Raw genomic sequence first — 22717 nt, 5'->3', positions numbered from 1 at the left:
CATTTTATAGAGGATTGGTATTAGTTCTCCTTTAAAGTTCTGGTAGAACTTGGCTGAAAATCTGTCCAGTCCTAGACTTTTCTTTGCTGGAAGGTTTTGATAGCTGCTTCAGTTTCATTTCTTGATATTGATCTGTTTGAGTTTTCTATATCTTCATGGTTCAGTTTGGGTAGGTCAAATGTCTCTGGGAATTTGTCAAAGTCTTCACAATTTTGTAGCTTATTGGACTATAAATTTTCAAAATAATTTCTAATGATTCTCTGTATTTCAGTAGTGTCTGTGCTGATATTTCCTATTTCATCTTGAATTTTGTTAATTTGTTTTCTCTCTTTCTTTTTGTTTGGCTAAGAGTTCATCAATCTTGTTTGCTCTTTCAAAAAACAGCTCTTTTGTTTTATTGATCTTTTGTATTATTTTTTTATTCCCAGTTCATTTCAGCTCTGATTTAATTGTTTCCTGTCTTCTACTGATTTTGGTGGAAATTTCTTCTTCTTTTTCTGGGGCTTTGAGGTGTAATATTAGATTATTTATTTGGTATCTTTCTGTTCTTTTGATGCATGAACTCAACACTGTAAACTTTCTTCTTAGAACTGCCTTCATGTTGACTCAGAGATTTTGATATGTTGTATCACTATTCTCATTTACTTCTAAGATTTTTTTTTAATTTCTCCCCTGATTTCTTCTGTTATCCATTCATTATTTAAAAGTGTATTATTTAAGCTCCAGGTGTGAGAGTGTTTTTTTTTCATATCTTATTGTTGATTTCTAATTTTATTTCATTATGTTCTGATAGAATGCAAAGTATTATCTGTTTTTTTATATTTGCTAAGATTTCCTTTGTGACCTATAATATGGTCTGTTTTAGAAAATGTTCCATATGCTGCTGAGAAGAAAGTGAATTCCATTGTTGATGGATGAAATAACTATAGATGTCTCTTGGGTCCATATTATTAATTGTATTTTTTTAGTTCTGTAGAATGTTAGTTTATGTCTGGATGATCTATCTAGTAGTAAAAAAGATGTGTTAAAGTCTTATATAGAGAGCAAGTGGATGTTTTTCAGAAAATAACATAGCATAGCTGTCCTCGTGGCCACATTAGTGGTGTATCTTTGACTACCTGCTATCTAGCTGCTGCATTATTGTCAGCCAGGCTTTTGACAACAGCTCAGTGGCAGAGATGATATTCTGCTATGAATTTTCAAGATGCAAATGGTATTTTCCTGAAGGTGGACATTAGAAGTGCCTCTAAGCAGAGCCGACACTTCTGTATAAGTAGGGTTTTAGTCACTGAGTACTTGAATGAGAACTATGTAACTTAATTCCAGGTACAGTGGTTGAGGAAAGCAATGGTTCTGATGAGATGGAGAATTCAGATGAAACAAAGATGTCAGAAGAGATACTGGCTTTGGTGGATGAATTTCAACAGGCCTGGCCGCTGGAAGGCTTTGGGGGAGCACTTGAGATGAAGGGGCGACGTCTAGACTTGCAGGGGATACGTGTGCTGAAGAAAGGTCCCCAGGATGGAGTGGCCAAAAGCTCTTGTTATGGAGACTGCAGAAGTGAAGACGATGAAGCAACAGAGTGGGTAAGTTTACCAACTTAGTCCTCATGGAATTGTGCCCTGGTCCTGGGCTGGGGGCTCCTGGTGTGTGCAAAGTGTGAAGTTTTTGTTGAGTGTGGGAACTCTACTGTACTCCACACTCATGGGTAGCCTTCACATTGGAAATGTACCGCAGGAAGCATTTTATGTTACTTACGTATTATTACTCTTCTAGGAGATGGGAGGAAATGAAATGGGTATGAAACCATACTCAAACTTCCTGCAGACTTGGAATTGCCCATATCAGATCTTTCTTTCAGTGTTCTCTAGACAGTCTTCAAGACTGTGATTTTCATTTCATTAACCTTTTTTATTTGTCTTTTTCTTCCCCCAATACCGGGAATCGAACCCAGTGCTTCGTGCATGCTAGGCAAGTACAGCTACACTCCCAGCCCCCATTTTTCATTACTTAGCTGGATATGATGGTGCATGCCTTCTTCCCAGCAAACATGAGACTGAGGCAGAAGGATCACTTGAGCCCTGTAGTTCAACATAACAAGACCTTATTTCCAAGAGTATATAAAGTTTCAAAAGATTAACTTAGGTTAAGTTAAGTTAGGTTAAGTTAACTTAACTTAGGTTAAGTTCTCTTTTTTAAGAGAACTTAACCCTAAGACAGGACTGGATTTGTGGGGTTGTGTGGATTGTTTGTTTTTCTTTTGAAACTTTATATTTTAAAAAATATTTTTTAGTTGCTGCATAGCATAAGTAATTGTACATATTAATGGGATACAGTGGATACTCCAACATACCTGTACAATGTCCAATGATCAGATGGTATAACTAGTATATCCGTCTGGGTTATTCTTAAAGCCATCGAATCCACAGGAATGCGCAGATTTCATAATTGGCCTAATTTGTCCCTGACATACTTCTGTCTTTCAGATCACATTCCAGGTCAAACGTGTAAAGAAACCCAAAGGAGATCATAAGAAAACTCCTGGGAAAAAGGTTGAATCAAACCAAGCAGAAAATGGGCATCGTTACCAAGCAAACCTGGAGATCACTGGTCCCAAGGTGGCATCTCCTGGGCCACAAGGTAAACTTGAATGTTTCAGATGTTAGTTTCTTCTTTTAAATTTCACTGTCTCATTTCTCACAAAGGATGTGTTTGTGACTTAGAATAGTTTAGGTGAGAAAATAAAAGAACAAATTCAGTTATTGGTACAAAAAGTTTATTTTGATTATATTACATTATATTTACTTGGTTTTTTTTAAACTATCAACTGTTTGGCTTATATTTTTATCACCTTAAGCTTAAATATCTGATTCTTAACGTGATAGTCTAGTATAATATAGAAAAGTAGGAGTTTTCACCAGACATCTAGGGTTCAAACACCAGTTCTGCCATTTACTTCCCTGCTCCTCATGTTTCTTATCTATAAAATGGAATGATAATAGCATTACTGAACATGGTGGTAGTAAGGATTATATGACTTTATATGTGAATAGTACTTAAAATGCACTGGCACATAGGGCCCAATCAGTAGTAGTATGTGTTTGTGAGTCAGAAATCTCTTTAAGTATTGGATAAATGTTTTAGAACTGCTCCGAGAGAAATAACACATATATGTCACAGTTTGGCATGTACTTTCAGGGATTCATATTTGTCCTGAAGCCCATCTATGAGCTCTATGTTAAGGGCCACTGCCATGCACCCAGTTGACTTTCTTTTTTCAGCAATTGAATAACGTTGATAGAATTCCTTTTTAAACATGTTATATTCTTTTTTACAAGGGTATTTTCTATGTTAGACTGAAAATTTATCTCATTAAGATGTGTCTTATTTGGTTGGGTTTAAGTACTTACCAAAACTGAAAGCAAAGGCCCATAAAAAAATATAAATAATGGGGTCAGCTTAGTTGAATCCAAGAACAAACCTGTAATAAATTCTGAGGACACCAAGAAGGATATTTGTTTATGACTAGAGTTAAAAGCTTGAGTTACTTCTGTTATTAAAGGAAGCTGACATTTGTTAACAAGTTACAGGAGGAAGACAACACTTGCCTCTGTTAGGTCTGTCTCAGTATCAGTGAAAATGATGTCCATACATAAAACATGGAAATGAAGAGTACAATGAATTTTCCTTAAATGTTGTTATTAAATGTCATAGAATTGTGAAGGAAGAAAATTTAGATGAATACTTACTTGTTCTTAAGGTGAAGAACTTTCCTAAGGAAGAGAGAAAAATAATAATGTGGCACTAGAAAGCACTACAGAATAAAAAGACAAAGGGCTGAAAAAAAAGTTTTTCCGAATATTTCTATATATTTATAGAATATATGATGAAGGATATCACTATCATTTAAGTAACAGATGCACAACTCAACATCAAAAATACAGTATGGTATTTCAATAAAGTATGAGCAGATTTTTCACCAAATATAAATACATACACACACACTTAGGCATTACTAAACACGTGAGAAATTCAGCTTACTAGCAATCAAAGGAGGACAAATACAAAAAGTCAGTCACTACTTTCACTTATCAAGTTATTTTTAAATGTGTAATAAACAGCAAAAGCTACTAAAATGAATTTGGGTATAGTTTTACAAGAGACCAAAAAATTTCAAAATATACCAATAATTCTACTTCCAGTAATTTACCCTAAATAAATCATCTAATAGGTAGTGCAAAAGATGGCAGTTGATTGTGGGGTTGCTTAATATAGTAAAAATTTGAAAACAACCTGAATGTTATAGCTGCATAAGTAAATTACAACACGTCTGTGCTGTGTACTATGCAACCAGGATAGTTTGTAATCTAGCAGGTGAACAAATGCAGTGTATAAAATAGCATAGAAATACTTCAATTCTTGTGAAATAGTAAATATGCTCTTTTTATCAACTATATATTTTTTTACATTTCAGTATCTCTGAAATTCAGAAACATCTTACCCATTGGTTATAACTTACAATAGTTGTAGTTATTTTCCTTTGTTAAATTGCTTAAAACAATATGCACCTTACAACTGATGACATCTTAGATTTGGTGAAATATGGTATAATAAACAAGTGCATAGACATAAGTGTAGAAAGGAGCTACAAAAATGCTATAAGTGGTCATCTCCGGGTAATGCAGTGCTTTAGGTAATTTTTTAAAAATTTTCTTCCATAGCCTTTCCATGTTCTAAATATTACATAATAAACCTGTGTTACTTTTTTAACAAAAATCTGAAAGTGTCTTGGAAATTACAGCCACATATGATTGAAACAGTATGAGAGCACTAAAGCAGTGTTAAGTGGACTCAATTTGGGGTGGGGCATTGAACATGCTTGCAAGTTAGATCGTGGAATCACTTATTCCCATTAAAATGAGAAGTTCTGAGCCTGGAAGACATGTGGAAATAGAGGCTCAGTATCCCAATTTTTAAATAAATACAGATTCCGTCTACTGTCAGCTCATAAGCTTTCTGGGAAATCCTGACAATGTTCTAAAGCAAAGTATGAAACAGATAGTTTGTGAGCTGTAGGGAAAAAGTTGAGATCATTAAGAGGCATTATAGATTTTCTAAGAACTAATAATAACACTCAACTAATTTCATTTCCTTTTTTGGTTAGGGCTACTAGACTGGAAGACCAGGGAAGTGCCATAGACATAATGTAACTGGATCTCAGCAAGGCATTTAACGAGCCTCTTATGATACCTTATGAACAAGATGGAGAGATGTGTTCCCATTGCCTGCAGGATAAAGTGCAGACTTCCTAGTGTGGCTACAAGACCCTTTACAGCCTGGCCTCTCTCTACCCTCCAGCACCATTCTCTGAACCAGCCATGTTCTTATTTTACATCTGTGCCTTTGCACATGCCGTTCCCTCTGCCTGGAATGCCCTTATGCCACCTCTGCAGTGCTAAAATACCACTCATCCTTAAACTTCAAACTCAAGTGCCACCTCTTCCTTGGTGCCTGCAAGCAGAATTAGTTGTTCTCTGTGCAAGTGTTCTCTTCCTTCACCCCAGCACTTACCATTATAGTATAATGATGTCTGTTTGCCTTTCTCACTAGACTGTGAGCTCAAGAGCAGGCTGTCTGATTGTTCCTGTGTGTATTGCTAGTGTTTTACACAGTTCTCAGCCCCTTATAATAGGTGCTCAATAAATATTTTTCAAGTGAATTTCTTAAATATAAAAGGAAAATAAGCTTTATTGTAAAACCTATGATATGTCTAAAGTGATTCATTTTAACAGAGTTAATTTGAAATTTTTCTAAACCATTCTTTTCTTTTTTATTAAAATCTAAATTTAAACCCCTGCCTGTTCCTCAGATGGTTTTCTGTTATTGGTAAATTCTTATAGGATAAAGGTACTAGGCAGAACTCAAGTTCTTCTCTCATCCATTCCCTTGTAATTCCTTCGTAAGTCCCCTACCCAGATGAGACTTGGTTCCACTCTTTTCTTGAGGACTTGATCTAGGAAAAGGGCCTAAACCCAAAAGGTAGTACCTGTGTAGGATATCAACAAACAGAGCTTTATCTGTCATTCTGTCAACACTTGTAATCCCAGTGACAAGGTAGAATGAAGCAGGAAAATCCCACATTTGAGGCCAATCTGAGCAACTTAGTGATATCCTCAGCAACTTAGCAAGACCCTGTCTCCAAAAACTAGGGATGTAGCTCAGTGGTGAAATGTCACTGGGTTCAATTCCTGATGCCAAAAAAATAAATAAATACATAATAAAACAAACAGCTTTAATAGCCTTGAATAGTGTGCTGATTGGAAGCATTCGTGTGAGAGTCAAATAACCTGGGCTGGATTCCAGCCCTGCCACTGCTCTACCACATGTTGGGCAGGTCACTCACTCTCTCTAAGTCCCTGTTATCTCACCTGAGATGGGAGGATTAAAGCCTGCCTCCTGAGGTTGTGAATGTACAGCACCTAGCCCAGGACCCAAATACATAGTAAGTGCCCTTGCAACAAATGGCAGCCTTTCCCCATCATCATTTCCCACCCTGATGCTTTTCTTTACAGCAGTGGTTCTCCACCAAAGGGTGATTTTGTCCCCCAGGGATATTTGGCAGCATCTGGAGACATTTGGGGTGGGTGTAACAGGGGCTGGTGTAACTGTCCTTGAGTAGGTGGAGGACAGAGATGCTGATAAACGTTCCCTAATGAACAGGACAGGTCTTACAACCAAAATAACTAGCTCAACATGTCAACAGTGTCAGTTTGAGAAACCTTACATTTGAGATATAAGTTTCTTCTAAATTAAATTTGTCCTAATCAAAATATAGGGGGGTAAAATTAAGTAAGAATGCTAACATTTAAGAATATCTTAATTCTGGGGTCTGGGGATATGGCTCAAGTAGTAGCGTACTCACCTGGCGTGAGTGAGGCACTGGGTTCGATCCTCGGCACCACATAAAAATAAAATAAAGATATTATGTCCACCTAAAGCTAAAAAATAAATATTTTTAAAAAAGAATACCTTAATCCTTATTTATGTTAATCAACCTTAAATCCAACAAAGCATTCTATTTTTACTTCAACTAATTTCAAGAATAAGGCTTTATTCAAATATGACTTTTACTCCTGTTGCCATGAATGATGAGATTTTAATTAGATCTGTTTGTTGACTGTGGAAATGATTAAACCCTAAAGAATGACTGGCATCACCAAATGCGCTCATCTGGATGAAATAATCACCTTTATAGTTATGTCCATTCATGACATACTTTCCTTCCAGGAAAAAAACGAGACTACCAGAGTCTGGGGTGGCCCAGCCCAGATGAGTGCCTCAAGCTCCGCTGGGTAGAGCTGACTGCCATCGTGAGTACCTGGCTTGCAGTTTCTTCAAAAAACATTGAGTGAGTATCTTCAACCTGTCCTTCCTTCATGACATTGTGACAGCAGGCCCACTGGGCTTTAGCTGACTTTAGGGATGTCCTCTTTGTCAACAGCTCTCAGAAGAGTAGCCCTCCTGGAGCTGTGGTCAGCCAAGGATGACCATTGCTGACCATAGCCACAGAATGGACTCATGTCATGACAGGGAAGCAGTGAATGTGCCCTTGCTCTCAGTGCACTCACCCACATTTTGGAGAAGCCATCAGAAATCATGTGTAACTTTGTTGAGCTGAAGGTTAGATCCCTTGTAGAAACAAACCCATGGTCTCTTGTGAACACTGAACACTTGTAGGGCAGCCAGAGCAAGTCCAGACTTACCAAAAGTGCCAGATTCAGGCCAAACACAGTTGCCTCTCTGATAACTGCTTTTTTTCATTGGACAATGTATTACGGGCTTTTTCTGTCTGTGTTAGAACTCCCCAAGGTTTACCACTAAGCCTTCTGATTTTACAATCACTCTCAGACTCACCTACTCTCAAAACTGTATTCACCACTGATAAATTGACAACTCCCAAATTTAGATCTCCAGCCCAGATCATTCTTCAAAGCCCTCAACTCGTTTATGGACTCATCTACTGAACCCTCTGTCTACATCTCTCTTAGGCACCCCAAGCTCAAGAAAACAAAACCCATGATTTTCTTGCCCACAATCCATTTAAAAAAAAAAAAATCACTGGTTCTTTTTTGTTGTTGTTTCATTTCATATTTTAATAAACATCTCTAGGAATTCAAGGCATCATAACTTAATAACCCTTCTCCCTTCTCCCTTAAACCCAGTCTGTGCCAATTCTTGCCACTTTTACTCGCTGAGTACTTTTCCAAATCATTTACTTCATTACCACTGCTTCCTTCTGAAACAGCACTATCATCTCCACTCAGCTTCCTCCTGTTGCCCTCTTGTTCTGTGCACTCTGGCACTCTTGCCCTACTCGATCCATTTGCTCCTCAGTGCTCAGAATTATCTGAATACAAGTCAAAAAAAAAAAAATTTTTTTTTTTTTTTTTTTTTTTTTGTACTGGGAATTGAACCCAGGTTGCTTAACCACTGAGCCACATCCCCAGCTCTTTTTATTTTTAATTTAGAGACAGGGTCTTTCTTGCTAAGTTGCTTAAGGCCTCGCTGAATTGCTAAGGCTGGCTTTGAAGTTACGATTCTCCTGCCTCAGCTTTTGGAGCCACTGGGATTAGAGGTGTGTGCTACCGCACCTAGGAAGTCAAATCGTATTTAAAACACTCTGGTAACTTCTTATTGCTCTGCGCCCTGTCTTGCCACCTTCAGCTTTGCCCTCCCGCCATGTGCTGTGGCCTTTACCTGCAATGTTGTTCTCACTACTTTTCTCACCTGGTTCATTCATACTTAAGATTTTCTACGTAAAACTTACTTCTTCTGGGAAACCTTCATGAACCAGCCCCCTCATGGTGCAGAGGATATATATACCATTCATTATGCCATCTTTTGATCTTTTCTAACTTACCACATCTGTAATAAGTGAGTCCTGCACAAGATGATGAGCACACAGAAGGAACCATGTTTTCTGTATTACTTTTAAATATAATTATTATAGCCCTGAGGTCTGACATGTCATAAGTTCTGTATAAATAAGAATGAATGAATGGCTTCCTGATACGTTAAAATTTTTAAATGGCTTGTTTGAACTTAATTTTTGAAGTAAAATTCTGCAGTGCCAACTTGCCATTATCAGTGCATATGACAGTCTATAACATGTAACCCCTGTGTAGTAGGAAAATGCCCTCTTGGGGTCATAAAGGAAAGTGTCTAACATACACAGTGTAGAGCACAGTTGTGTCTGTAAAATTCACTTGGAGTCATAAAGGAAAATATTTTTATTACACATAGCATAATGCACAACCGTGTCTGTGGAGAATTTACTATCAAGCCTTTTGGGGACTTCTTCTATGGGGACAAGTGTGCTTTTGTGCATAAAGGAAAAGATAGGAACCAGGTATATGTGTTATCACCATCTGCACCCTGGAAGAAGTCCTACGAGAAAACCCACCCATTTGGAAACCTCCCTGGTGAGGAGTTTGTGGACGTGAGGAGGTGGAAGTCATGGGCAGCAGATTGTTAGTGCTCGTCACTCTACCCACTTGGATTTGGCTCATGTGGTATTCTTCATTTTCCAGCATCACAGAACACATAGACTTTGCCACTCCCATACAGCAGCCAGCGACAGAGCCCCTGTGCAATGGCAATCTCCCCACGAGCATGCATACCCTGGACCACTTGCATGGGGTATCCAACCGAGCCAGTCTGCACTACACTGGTGAGAGTCAGCTGACAGAGGTGAGTGATCAGCTTTGTTCAGCCTGTTGCATTTTTAGCCTCACTGTTGTGATGCAGCTGATAGTAGAAAGTACAAATGGCCAGGACTCATTTTTTGCTATTTTTCAGTTAACTGTTATCTAGGTGGCTTGAGATCTAGTGTAATGTCTTTCAGACCCTGGGACTGAGCTTATGCTTTCTTTGTGACTATAAAATTTTAAATTTGACTTATCCCTCTAGGTGGGTAGTATTCTGCCTTGCTATCAGATAGAGGCTCATGAGAGAAGTATGTGAAGCAGTTAATTCTCCTGATGGCATTCTAAAGAAGAAGGAGAGGACAGATCCAGCTTATACCTAGCAAAGAATAGACGTCAAAGATGATCGGAAAACATACCATAGATACCTACACCAGAAGATGGGCTAAATAAATTTTGGTACAGACATACCATGCAATGATACCAGTAGGAAGATTGGATAGAAATATATTTATCGGCATGAAGAAATTTTCAGAATATATTATGTGAAAACATAGGTTACAGTATGTGGTATAATCCCATATTTCATGAGAAAAATAATGTAAGTATACATAGAAAAATATCTAAAACATACTCACATATAAACATATATATACATAGAGTAGCTTTGTCTGGGTGACAAGATTACAAATAGTTTTCAATTCCCTTATTTTCTAATGTTGTTAGAGTGAATATGTTTTACATGTTTGTATTTTTACTAAGTGGGAGAGGGCTGAGAGGATGGCAGATGTCCTTAAATGTGTCTTTCCCAGACTACCTCACCAACAGAACTGCAGAAGCCACGTGCCCTCATGCTCCTGTGCCCAGTTCAGCCTCAGCACTGTCATATGGGGCCTGCTTTGCCTTCACTCCTCTAATCTGCCATCTCCTTCTCTTCTAGGTATTGCAAAATCTTGGTAAAGACCAATATCCACAACAGTCACTTGAACAAATTGGTACCCGAATTGCCAAAGTTTTGGAAAAGGTAAGGCACCCTGCAGGAGCTCTAGAAATAATTGTCTACCTTCTGACTTCTTTTCCAGATTATTTGTCCCTAAATGGTTCTCACCTCTTCTATTAACTAACATTCAGTGACCAAAGGGGTAGTATGACATGTCAGGACATTTTAATGACTTTTCCATTCGTTTTTCCTTTACTTGGTTACATTTTTTTCTTCCTCTTTGTTTACCTCCTATGGGAGACTGAACCAAGTCAATTTCTCATCTCACTCCAGCTTAGGTTTATAGAGGTGCTGGTATTGGCAACCATGGAATCTAGGTATATGAAATAAGACAGGTGTTCCTTTGGCGAAGGAAGTTTGGCTTTTGGATGGCAGATGGGCATTATACCTTGAAATAGCTTTTCTCTTCAAATCTTGAAGCAAAGGATTTACAAAACTGCATTTTCAAACAGCCTACAGAAAACATAATTGAAAATCTCAGACTACTCTTCTACTTCTGTGTGATATTTTTGTAAAGAGGGGTTTTTAATTTTGTTACTTTATAGCTAAGAACCTCTCCATTTTATTACTGTATCATACTCAAGAGGTTGTATAATAGTGATTAGGAAAAGCAACTCAAGCTCCAGTATGAGCATGACAGCGCAGGAGAACCCCTCCTTCCTCAGTGTCACACATGGGAAATCTATTAGCATAGTCCGTTTATAATGAAGTAAAGCACAGATGTGCTCCCCAGATTCAAAAAAAAAAAAACATAAAGGTTTCCAAAAGCAGTTAAGATCAACACTGAAGCCATACAGGACAAATTGTAGCATAATCTGGGCTAGGCTAGCAATTTCAGAATATGTCAGAAATCCATTACCTAAAGAGACTTTATGTAGCCCAACCAGGAAAATCCCTGGTAATTAAACAGAGCAGCCACAGCATTGGTACAAACATATAAGAAAGCCAGAGAGGAAACAGCAGTAAATTAACCAGAGAACCCTCAGTAAAAAACAATAGGACTGTGGGATAGATTACAAATAAGTTTAGACTTTGGGCTGTGAACTTTAAAATTTATTCATAAATTTATTTTCACAGCTTTCTTAAATTTATTCATGAATCACAGCAAAAACATAAAAACGTAGGAAGAGATTAGCAAAGACTGTGAAAACAGAAGAAAATAGAAAACAACCCCAGAAAGTGACAACACTAGAAGAAGCAACAAAAGACTATAACACAAACACAAAAAGGGACATATAGGACAGAAATGAGAAGACCAAAATCAAAGAGTTAAAAAGAATTGAAGAGAGTGTGATAGGAAAGAGTTAAATAAACACAACATAGCCAGTCTTATTTTATTTCTATGAAATATATTTACAAGCACATACTAAATGTTAGGGAAAACTGATCCAAAGCAGCAGCAGTGCTTATTCAAACAAATTATTTGACTTTCAAAAGAAAGAAAAAGTCCTTGACACCTGACCTCTAACAGCAGATTAGTCTCCAAGAGAGATTCTTTCACTTCGGCACTTTTCTTTTTAAAGTTATTGTTGGTCTTATAAAAAGTATGTCTATAAAAACCTTTCTCTTCATTTAAAACAAAACAAAACAAAAAGGCAGAAACATGAAGTGGGAACTAGCCGAAAAGCTGGGGCTAGAGCTTGGGGTGGGGGGACTCTACTCCACCTTGAGGAGAGATGTTAATAAGCTGAGTACAGAGCCTTGAGCCAATGCCTGGTGGAGCTGGGCCTCCTTAGACACCCTCACTGAACTGATATAACTTGTGAAAGAACAACTTAGAATTAGGAAAACCAAATCACAAGGTAATTGGCTAAAGGAAGATTTGAAAAGAGAGTCAACAGAATATTAGAAAGAAATATAAATAAATAATTTCCAAATTAAGGCAAAACAAAAAGGAATACAAGAGCAAATAAACATGATGGATAATGCCTAAGGAAAACAGAAGACATAAATGAGGAACTGGTTGGTTTGGTTTTTGTTTTTTTGGGTTTTTTTGCAGTGCTGGGGATGGAACCCAGGGCCTTGTGCTTGCTAGGCAATATACCTCAACATTGTAAAAGCTATCTATGCTAAACCCAAAGGAATATGCATAGGAAAAGAGGAATTCAAACTATCCCTATTTGCTGGTGACATGATTCTATATTTAGAAGATAAAAAACAATTCCACCAGAAAACTTCTAGAACCAGTAAATGAATTGAGCAAAGTAATATGATATTAAATCAACCCCATAAATCAAATGTGTTCCTATACATCAGTGATGAATCCACTGCAAGAGAAATTAGGAAAACTGCCCCATTCGCAATAGCCTCAAAAAAAAAAAAAAAACTTGGGAATCAGTGTAACAAAAGAGATGAAAGACCTCTACAATGAGATCTACAGAACACTATATGAAGAAATTGAAGAGGACCTTAGAAGATGGAAAGATCTCCCAGGCTCTTGGATAGGCAGAATTAATATTGTCAATATGGCCATGCTACCAAAAGCGTTACAGAGATTTAATGCAATTTCTATTAAAATCCTAATGACATTCTTCATAGAAATAGAAAAGGCAACCATAAAATTCATCTGGAAAAATAAGAGACCCAGAATAGCCAAAGCAATGCTTAGCAAGAAAAACAAAGCAGGAAGCATCACAAATACCAGGCCTTAAACTATACTACAGAAGTATAATAACAAAAGCAGCATGGTATTGCACCAAAGCAGACATGTACAAAATAGAAAACACAGAGACAAATCTACCTAAATACAGTTATCTCATACTAGACAAAGGCACCATAAACATAAATTACAAAGAAGAAAATATTCTTTAATCAGAATTCAAAAAATAAAATAAAAATTAATGCCAAGAAAAGCCAGGCAAGGTGGCTTATGCCTGTAATCTTAGTAGTTCAGGGGGCTGGGGCAGGAGGATAGCAAGTTTAAAGCTAGCCTCAGCAACTCAGCAAGCCCCTGTCTCAAAAAATAAAAAGGGCTGGGGGTACGGCTCGGTGATTAAGCCCCTGTGTTTAATCTCAATTAATGACAAAAATGTTCTTCCGCCTAGAAATTCTAAACATTATGTAAGCAGCTCCTGAGTCAAGGAGGAGGTATAGAATATAAGTTGTGATTCCTTGAAAGTAATCGTGAAAACAAAATATCAGAATGGATCTTGAACAGATATCAGAGGAATTTTCATAACATTATACCCATATGAGTAAAAGTGCAAAAAAGAAGAAAACATAAAACACCCAAAGAGAGGAATACAAACCAAAACAAAACAACGCAAAAGAATTAACACAAAGAAAAGAATGTATTATGCAGAAAATTGATAGAAATAATCTAAAAGTTGATTTCTTACATATATTAATAAAATAGACAAATCACTAGCTAATACATGAAAAGGGGATTGCCTGAATAATCAAAAATAAGGACTAACCATCAAAATAGAATATTAAAAAATAAGACTACTTTGAAAAAAACAAGAAACTATATAATTTATTCAAATAAATTTTAAAACTTAGATGAAATTTGTAGAAAAGAACGACTTACAACAATTGACCTTAGTAGAGACAGAGTCAAATTCAGAAAAATTGGTATAGGAAAAAAATGGAGAAAAGAGTTAACTTCAGCCATAAATTCACTAGGCCCAGATGACTTCATGGGACATTTCTAACTAATCTTTAAAGACCAAAAAATGCCAGTGCTGCTATATTTCAGAGAATTGAAAAAAAGAAAGAAAACTTATTTATGAAGCAAATATATCATTTGTTTTAGTCAGCTTTTTTGCTGCTGTGACTGAAAGACCCGACTAGAAAAACTGCAGAAGAGGAAAGGTTATTTAGGGGCTTACGGTTTCAGAGGTACGTAAGTGGCCAGCTCCATACCTCGGGGCTCAAGTTGAGGCAGGACATTATGGCCGAAGAGCATGGCAAAGGGAAGCAGCTCACATGATGATCAGGAAGCAGAGAGAGAGACCCCACTCTCCAGATACAAAATATATACCCCATAGCCACACCCCTAATGAACCATTTTCCATAGCCACACCCCACCTGCCTCCAGACACCACTCAATTAATCCCATCACGGATTAATTCTCTGATTAGGTTTTAAGGCTACAACCCAATCAGTTCTCCTCCAAACCTTCTTGTATTATCTCACACGTGAGCTAGATGTGGGGGACACCACATCTAAACCATAACATCATTGATACCCAAATCTGAAAAAAAAAATATATCAAAAACTGTGAACCTATTTCACTTGTCAACCTCAATTCAAATGTATTAAACAAAATATTAACAAACAGAATCCAGCAGCATATTAAAAATATACACACACACATACATACACATCAATCATGACCAGGTACCCCAGGAATGCAAAATTGGTTCACTATTTAGAAACCATGAATATTCCTCATATTCAAAGAGATAAAGGGGAAAATCGTATAATTATACCCAAACTTGCACAAGCATTGGACACATCCTATACCAACTTATATTGAGAGCTCTAACTTAGGAAGTGGTAGATACTTAACATGATATGTGTTATATGTGTTATGTACACGTATATATATAATCATGCTAAGTATATGTATGTATATACATGTATGTCAGACATGTATGTGTCTAACATAGGTATTGTACATAGGAGGCAAGCCAGGACCTTACAAGATATTATCTAGGCACTTCCCTGTTTAAGAACAAGATAAGAATGTCCACTTTATCTACTCTACTTAACAAGAGTACGGGAATATTGATGTAGAGAAAGAAAACAAAGACATTCAGACTGCCTACTTGTATCTAAGAAGATTATAATCCAAAATAATTCATGGAAAAGCAAAGAATAAGAATTTAATCAGGCAACAGATTAAAAATTAATACACATATAAAATTAATATTCCAGTTAGGATGTGGTAGGTCAGGACAGGTCAGTAAATTGTAATAACTTGAAAGAGCCAGGTAAACCTTTAAATTCATATTTTTGAAGGCATCACAGAACTGCAGAAGCAATGGGACATGAAAGAACTCAATTAGTAGTGACAGAAGAACCTTTCTAAGGTGAGTTACCAGTGACCAGCTGTTCAGTTCCCCCATCCCCAACCCCCATGGGGGCTTTTGCTGATTCTGGATCTGAGCTAAGAATCAGGCCTAGTCCACAGAAAAAGCAAATGCTGGGAAAAAGAAAAACAGCAAGGCTTGTCACAGTTGCACAAGGAAGGATTAACGGGTTGGAAATGGAACATACAGCCAGTTTTTTTCCAAGGAGCATTTAATTAGCACTAAGGCCACCACACAGGAGTCTGGGGAATTTGCCTAACAACTTAAAAAATAAATAAATAAAAGTAGAGTGAAGTATTTTCATTTCACATTTCTTAGGAAACAAAGAACCAACCTTAAGCACATGGTTGGTCTTTCCCTCAAGATTTTCATTTGGAAGCTGCCTGTATGGGAGAGTGAAGTATGCGGGGAACCTCTAAGACAGACACCCACCAGGGGCTTTTAATCAAAAATCCCTCAGTGCCACACGAAGGAACAGGGATGAGCCAGAGGTGATTGAGTCTTAAATGAAACTGCAAGCCAGCCCAACCCATCTCAGTATATCTATTAATTTAAGAACAAAATATGGACAGGAATGAATTGACCTGTCCATCACTACATTTGCCTAGTGGAAGGAAGGAAGACCCTGCCCCGCTGAAGTCTAGTGCCATCTGGACCCCCTGGTTTTAACATACAAGCACCGGAAGACAGTTTAAGAAATGCTAGAGGCACTGGAGTCAATGCACAGTGGTAGTGCACTTGCCTAGCACGTGTAAGGCACTGGGTTCAATTCTCAGCACCACATATAAATAAATAAAGATTCATTGAAAACTAAAAAAATAAATAAATAAAATTGTGTGTGCTAGTATTAAAAAAAAAAAAAAAGAAAGAAAGAATTGCAAAGAGACAGAAACTTGGCTGATGACAAAACAAAATGCAGACAATAGGAGCAGACACACAGATAATCCAGATACTTTAGCTAATACACAAAGCCTTTAAAATAACCACAATTAGTATGTTCACAAAAACAGGAAAAGATGGAGGAAATAGATGAAAAAGACATTTTCCCTAGAGAGTTAGAAGCTATAAAAAAAAAGAATATCAACATTTTAGAACTTTAAAATACAATAAATAACAAAAGAACTCTTTGAGTGGGTTTAATATCAGATTGAGCACATCAGAGCCAGGAATTGGTAAATTAGAATAATATGCAAACTAAACCACCAAGAATGGGGAAAAGCTGGTAAGAGCATAAGAACTATGATGGAAAAATAATTGAAGTTTCAGAGGTAGAGGAGAGAGAACAGGGCAGAAGAAATAAGCAAGAAATATTCCAAAATGGATGAAAGATATCAGCCTACAAATTCTAAAAGCTCAACAAACCCCAAGCACAATAAGGAGGAAAAAAAAAAAATCACACATAGGCACATCATGGTGAAACCATTTATAGTCCACAGGCCTCCTGTCTGGACTAGGCTCAGCCAGGCACTTCAGCTGGTATCAGCTGAAGTCACCATGCAGCCAGGGCTAGACACACAAAATAATGTCATTCACACACTTGGAGCCTCCTGGAAAGGCTGAAAGAGTGGGAAGCCAGGCTCTAGCTCCAATCATCTATCCAGTACAGTGGCCAGCACAGAATGGCTCAGGGTTCTTTACAATACCTGGCCTGGATAGGAGAGTGAAGTATGCTGGGAACCTCCAAAAGGGAAAGTCTTTTAGAAGAAATTGCTAGTAGTGACGAACATGTGGCCCACGTTTCTTCCAAGTAAAAAAGCAACAGTAAGAGCAGTAGCTTCTTAATAGATGTGATGGAAACCAGAAGCCAATGTAGCCACATCTTTAAAGTGCTAGACAAAGAAAACTACAAGCCTAAAATTCTGTGCCAGCAACAATATCCTTCAAAAGCAACAAAAATAAAGATGAGTTCAGTAGAACAAAAACGCAAGAGAATTTGGCACCAGAAGGGCTGCACTGAAATAAAAACTAAAGGGAATGGGCTGGGGTTAGAGCTCAGTGGGTAAAGTGCTTGCTTCACGTGCACAAGGCCCTGAGTTCAATCCCCAGCACCACCAAAAAAAAAAAAAAAAAATGGAACTCCTCAGGAAAATGATCCCAGATAGAAATATGGACATGCAAGAAGAAATGAAGAACACTGGAAAGAAAAATACAGTCAAGCAGAAACTGTACAAAATAATAATTGTTGCACCCTGAGCAGTTTCAATTTTGTGCTTATCTAGAATTTATGGTAACAGCAGCATAAGTGATAAGGGGGAAATAAATAGAGTTTTAATTGGTATCAGCCAAGCAGTGAAAGTAACAATTTGCATTGGACTTTAATAACAATACATGTTTTATGCCCTAGGCTAACTACTAAAAATTTATTTTAAAATATAACTTAATAGAAAGAAATGGAATAATGTGAAATATTTAATTAATCCAACATAAAACAATAAAGATAAAAGCACATAAAACTATAACACAAATAGTAAATACAGATGCAAGTACATCATTAGATAAGTGCAAAACCACTATTAATTTAAGAACTAAGTGTGAACCAGGTTTTTTAAATCTAACCATATATGCTGTTTATGAGAAAAACACTTTAAATATTAGAATACAGAAAGGTTGAAGGTACAGATATGGAAGTAATATATACAAACAGTAATAAAAGAAATTTGGTGTGGTTACACTCGTAACAGAAAAAGTGAACTTTAAAGAAGCTTGCTAGAGTTAAAGTGGTGTTTTTCATAATGACCAAGGGACCTGTTGTAAGCTGAAGTGGCCCCCAAAAGATACCTATGTCTGAATCCCTGGAACCTGTGCAAGTTACCTAATATGACAGAAAAGAATTTTTCAGATAAGATTAAGTATTGGGAGATGGAGAGATTATTTTGGATTACAAATTGGAAGATGGAGAGATTATTTTGGATTACGTAGGAGGGTACTAAATCCAGTCACGTGTATTCTTATAAAAGAGGGACAAAGGGGAAAATTTGACATAGATAGAAGAGGAGATGGCAATATGACCACAGAGATAGAGGTTGAAGTGATAAGGCCACAAGACAAAGAATGCTAGCAACTACCAAAGACCAAAAGAAGTAAGAAATAGATTCTTCTCTAGATCCTCTGGAGAGAGTACACCCCTGACACATTGATTTCAACCCAGTAGTACTGATTTCAGATGTCTTGTCTACAAAAGAGTAAATTTCTGTTGTATTAAACCATCAAATTTTTGTTCGTTTGTCACAGTAGACACAGAAAACTAACGCAGATTAAATAATACAAGGTAGATAAGCTTCATAAACTGTATGAAATCAATAACATCGCTTTAAATATATAAACACTGACATATCTCAAAGAAAAAACACATAATCCCAATCTAGGTAGATTTAAGTTTGCAAGAAAGAATATTTATCATATGTACACATTTAACATATGATTGAGCCTAAAGAGGACTTCAGTAGTTATTATTATTTAGCATGTGTCTCTGACAAAAATAGATTAAGCTAGAATGAGTAAAACTACCATAAAATGACAAGTAGCCTTCAGGTACATAGCAAAACCCCAAAAGAAAAGAGAGTTTTAAAATTTTTTATTTGTACATTATAATTATACATAAGAGTGGGATTCATTATATCATACACATGCACATAATTTGTTCAATCTCCATTTTAACTTTTAAAAATGTCTAAGACCTAAGTGAGGAAAAATATAAAACGTATATGAAAGATGTAACGTACTCTTGAATGTAAAGTCTTGGCATCAAGAGAATGTTTATTTCTCCCTAATTTAATTTGTCATTTTACTGTAATAACAATAAAAATTCCTTGTCTTCTCTGCTTCCAAAAAAACAATTCTAAGTCCATCTGGAAGAATGGACAAGCAAGAATCTCCAGGTAAATTGTGAAAAAGAACAGTTGGAGAAAAGGAGGATTTAATCTTCTATTAAAACATACATGAAATCTTTAATTAAAACAATTTGATAGTGTACATGAAAACACAGGTCAGTGGGAAAGGACAGGAAGCTGACTGCATGTGGCCATTTAGTATGCTATAAAGGCAGCATCTCAACAGTGAGGAGAAATGCATGTTTTGTTGTTTTTTGGTTTAATTTGTGTTGGACTGAGCAAGGTTTTCTTTTTATTTTTTATTTGTTCTCTTTATTACACATGATAGTAGAATGTGTTATACATACATGGAGCGTAACTTCCCATTCTTGTGGTTGTACATGATGTGGAGTTACACTGGTGGTGTATTCATATATGAACACAGGAAAGCAATGTCTGATTCATTCTACTGTCTTTCCCATTCCCATCCCCCTCCCTTCCCTTCATTCCCCAAGTGCATATTTTAAATCTGGATAAGGAGAAAGGTAAAGCTAAAGCACATTATTCCACATATACCAAGATAAATTTCAAATGATTCAGATTTAAATTAATATAAACATGATCTCATATAAGTACAAATATAATACATGGGAATTCTCTATAACCTTAATGTAATAAAATTTTTCTAATTGGCTCAGAATTCATACATTATAAAGAAGGTTAATAAAATAAATTATATAAAGATTTTTGAACTTGCATTTAAATAAACACTAAAGAAACTAAAAAGGTAAATGAAAATCTGAGCACAATAGTGTAGTATATTAGAAATAAAGTGTTTTAAAACCTAATTTCTAAGGAGCATCTAAAAAGAAAAAGGAAAAACAACAATCCTTTAGAAAAATGGGCTAGACATGGCATAAAAGATCAGAGAGAATGAAAAGAAATATTCAGATTTTTTCTTCTTAAAGAAGAAAAAAGAACAGAAAATACATTTTCTTTTTTAGCACAATCTGTTGTAATACAGGAGGGTGAGGATTCAGACATAGTAATCAACAGAATTTGAAATTGTTGCAGGGGTAGAGGAATAAAATTGGATACTAGAAGAGCCAAAATCTTTATAAGAAGCTGGGCAGAGAACAGAGTAGTAATCTTGACAGTCCACTGGCATATCCTGAAACTACAGAGCAATCTATGGCCATACCATCCTGAATGTGCCCAGTCTTGTCTGAAACTACAAGACACAGGGGGCCAGGGAGCCAAGCAGAAAGCTCTGAAAAAACAGTTTTGGCAATCCCACCATACTGCAGAGGCAGGGCCCACCACTGAAAACAGGGACATCTGATAACTGTCCCAGGATTTCATTTGGAAGGTCTGGAGATGAGCTTTTTATGAAGAAACAAAACAGGAAAACGAGCCTTTCCACATTGGAGTGTCGGCCAACTCTGCCGTTGGTGATTGGATTACATTTATAACACTTTCCTTGCTGTAGTGAAGAAAGGGTGAATGCTCTCCTTAAGAAGATAACGTCATCTGGAACCTCTGCAGTTTTTAGACACCTTTAATAAAATTGTACTGGACACCCAAGAGTTGGGACTGAAAACCAAGAGGAAAGGACAGACAATAGAAATATACCCACAGATGACCCAGGCATTGGAGCTAAGGCAAGGACTTTAAAATAACAATGATTCATGCCTTCAAGAGTATAGAAGGGCTGGGGCACAGCAGTAGCACATTTGCCTGGCAGGTGTGAGGCACTGGGTTCGATTCTCAGCACCACATATAAATAAATAATAAAATAAAGGTCTACCAACAACTAAAAAAAAATTTTTAAAAAAAGAATAATAATATAGGAGAAAAGATAAAAAGAAAATTTCTCCAGAAAATTGAAACTTGTAGGTAAAAATAACCAATTGAACATTCTCTAGCTAAGAATTACAATAACTGAAACTAAGAACTCTGGAGCTTGGTGTGTGTGTGTGTGTGTGTGTGTGGAGAGAGAGAGAGAGAGCGCGCTTAGTATGTATATATATATATTTTTTTTCACTATAACAAAATAAGATTAAATAATGGAGAACCCTGTGTAAATGGTTAAGTGACATTTGACAAGAGGCCAAGACCATTTATTGGGGAAAGGACGGTCTCTTAAACTAATACTAGGAAAACTGTATATACAGGTGCAAAAAATGTACTTGGACCCTTACCTCATACCACCTACAAAAATTAACTCAGAATGGGTGAAAGACCAGTGTGTAAGGCTGAAAACTATATAACTCTTAGAAGAAACATGAGAGGAAAACTTCAAGACACTGGACTTTGGCAAGAATTTCTTGGATATGACACCAAAAGCACATGTAACAGAAGCAAATAGATACATTGGGCAGCATCAGGATTAAAACCTGTGTTAAGGGCATGTGCAGAACCATGGAAAAAGACTGTGGAGGGGGAGGAAATATCTGCAAATCATGTATCTGATGAGCAGCTAATATCCAGAATACATAAAGAAATGTTGTAACTCCATAACAAAAACCAAGTCACCAGTCTAAACATGTGCAGAGGATGTGAATAGATGTTTCTTCAAAGGTGACATACAAGAGGCCAGTGGCTTAAGACAGTCAGTATCAGTATTAGGGAAATGTACATCAAAACCACAGTAATGTATCACCTCAGACCTGTTAAAATAACTATATTAAAAAATACAGGCTGGGGTTGTGACTCAGCGGTAGAGCGTTCGCCTAGCACATGCAAGGCGCTGGGTTTGATCCTCAGCATCACATATAAATAAATAAAAATAAAATAAAGGTATTGTGTCAACTACAATTTAAAAATATTTTTTAAAAATATAAAATAAAGTGAGTGGTGGTGAGAATGTAGAGGACTCGGAATCCTTGTGCACTGTTGATAGGAATATAAAATACTGTGGTTGCCATGAAAAAGGTATCATAATTCCTTGTATCATAATTCCTCAAAAACTTAAAAATAGAATGACTATATGAACCAGCTGTTCTACTTGTGGGTATATATTCAAAAGAATTGAAATCATCTCAATGAAATATTTGCACGCCCATGTTCAGAGCTTGATATATATATTTTTTTTCACTATAACAAAAAGGTGTAAGCAATTCATTTGCCATCAAAAGATGAATAGATCACAAAATGTGGTACATATAA

The 22717-nt window shown here is 36.6% G+C and overlaps 1 protein-coding gene across 5 annotated transcripts in view; it reads left to right on the top strand.

The window, feature by feature from the left end:
- The window catches only part of Ttc17 (tetratricopeptide repeat domain 17), a 108079-nt gene that overhangs the window by 69382 nt on the left and 15980 nt on the right, over positions 1 to 22717 (top strand). For 4 of the 5 annotated variants that reach the window (XM_071616296.1, XM_027936442.3, XM_071616294.1 and 1 more), the window contains 5 exons: positions 1327 to 1586; positions 2487 to 2640; positions 7288 to 7408; positions 9591 to 9750; positions 10645 to 10728. In XM_071616296.1, the coding sequence (XP_071472397.1) occupies positions 1327 to 1586; positions 2487 to 2640; positions 7288 to 7408; positions 9591 to 9750; positions 10645 to 10728 (779 nt within the window). Of the gene's footprint in view, positions 1 to 1326; positions 1587 to 2486; positions 2641 to 5164; positions 5856 to 7287; positions 7409 to 9590; positions 9751 to 10644; positions 10729 to 22717 lie in introns of those variants that run through there. The other variant, XM_027936443.3, reaches the window with a different exon arrangement.

The sequence above is a fragment of the Marmota flaviventris genome, chromosome 9 (assembly GCF_047511675.1).
Source record: "Marmota flaviventris isolate mMarFla1 chromosome 9, mMarFla1.hap1, whole genome shotgun sequence".
Lineage (NCBI taxonomy): Eukaryota > Metazoa > Chordata > Mammalia > Rodentia > Sciuridae > Marmota > Marmota flaviventris.
The sequence above is the reverse complement of the archived record's forward strand: the minus strand, read 5'-3'. Positions and strand labels throughout refer to the sequence as shown.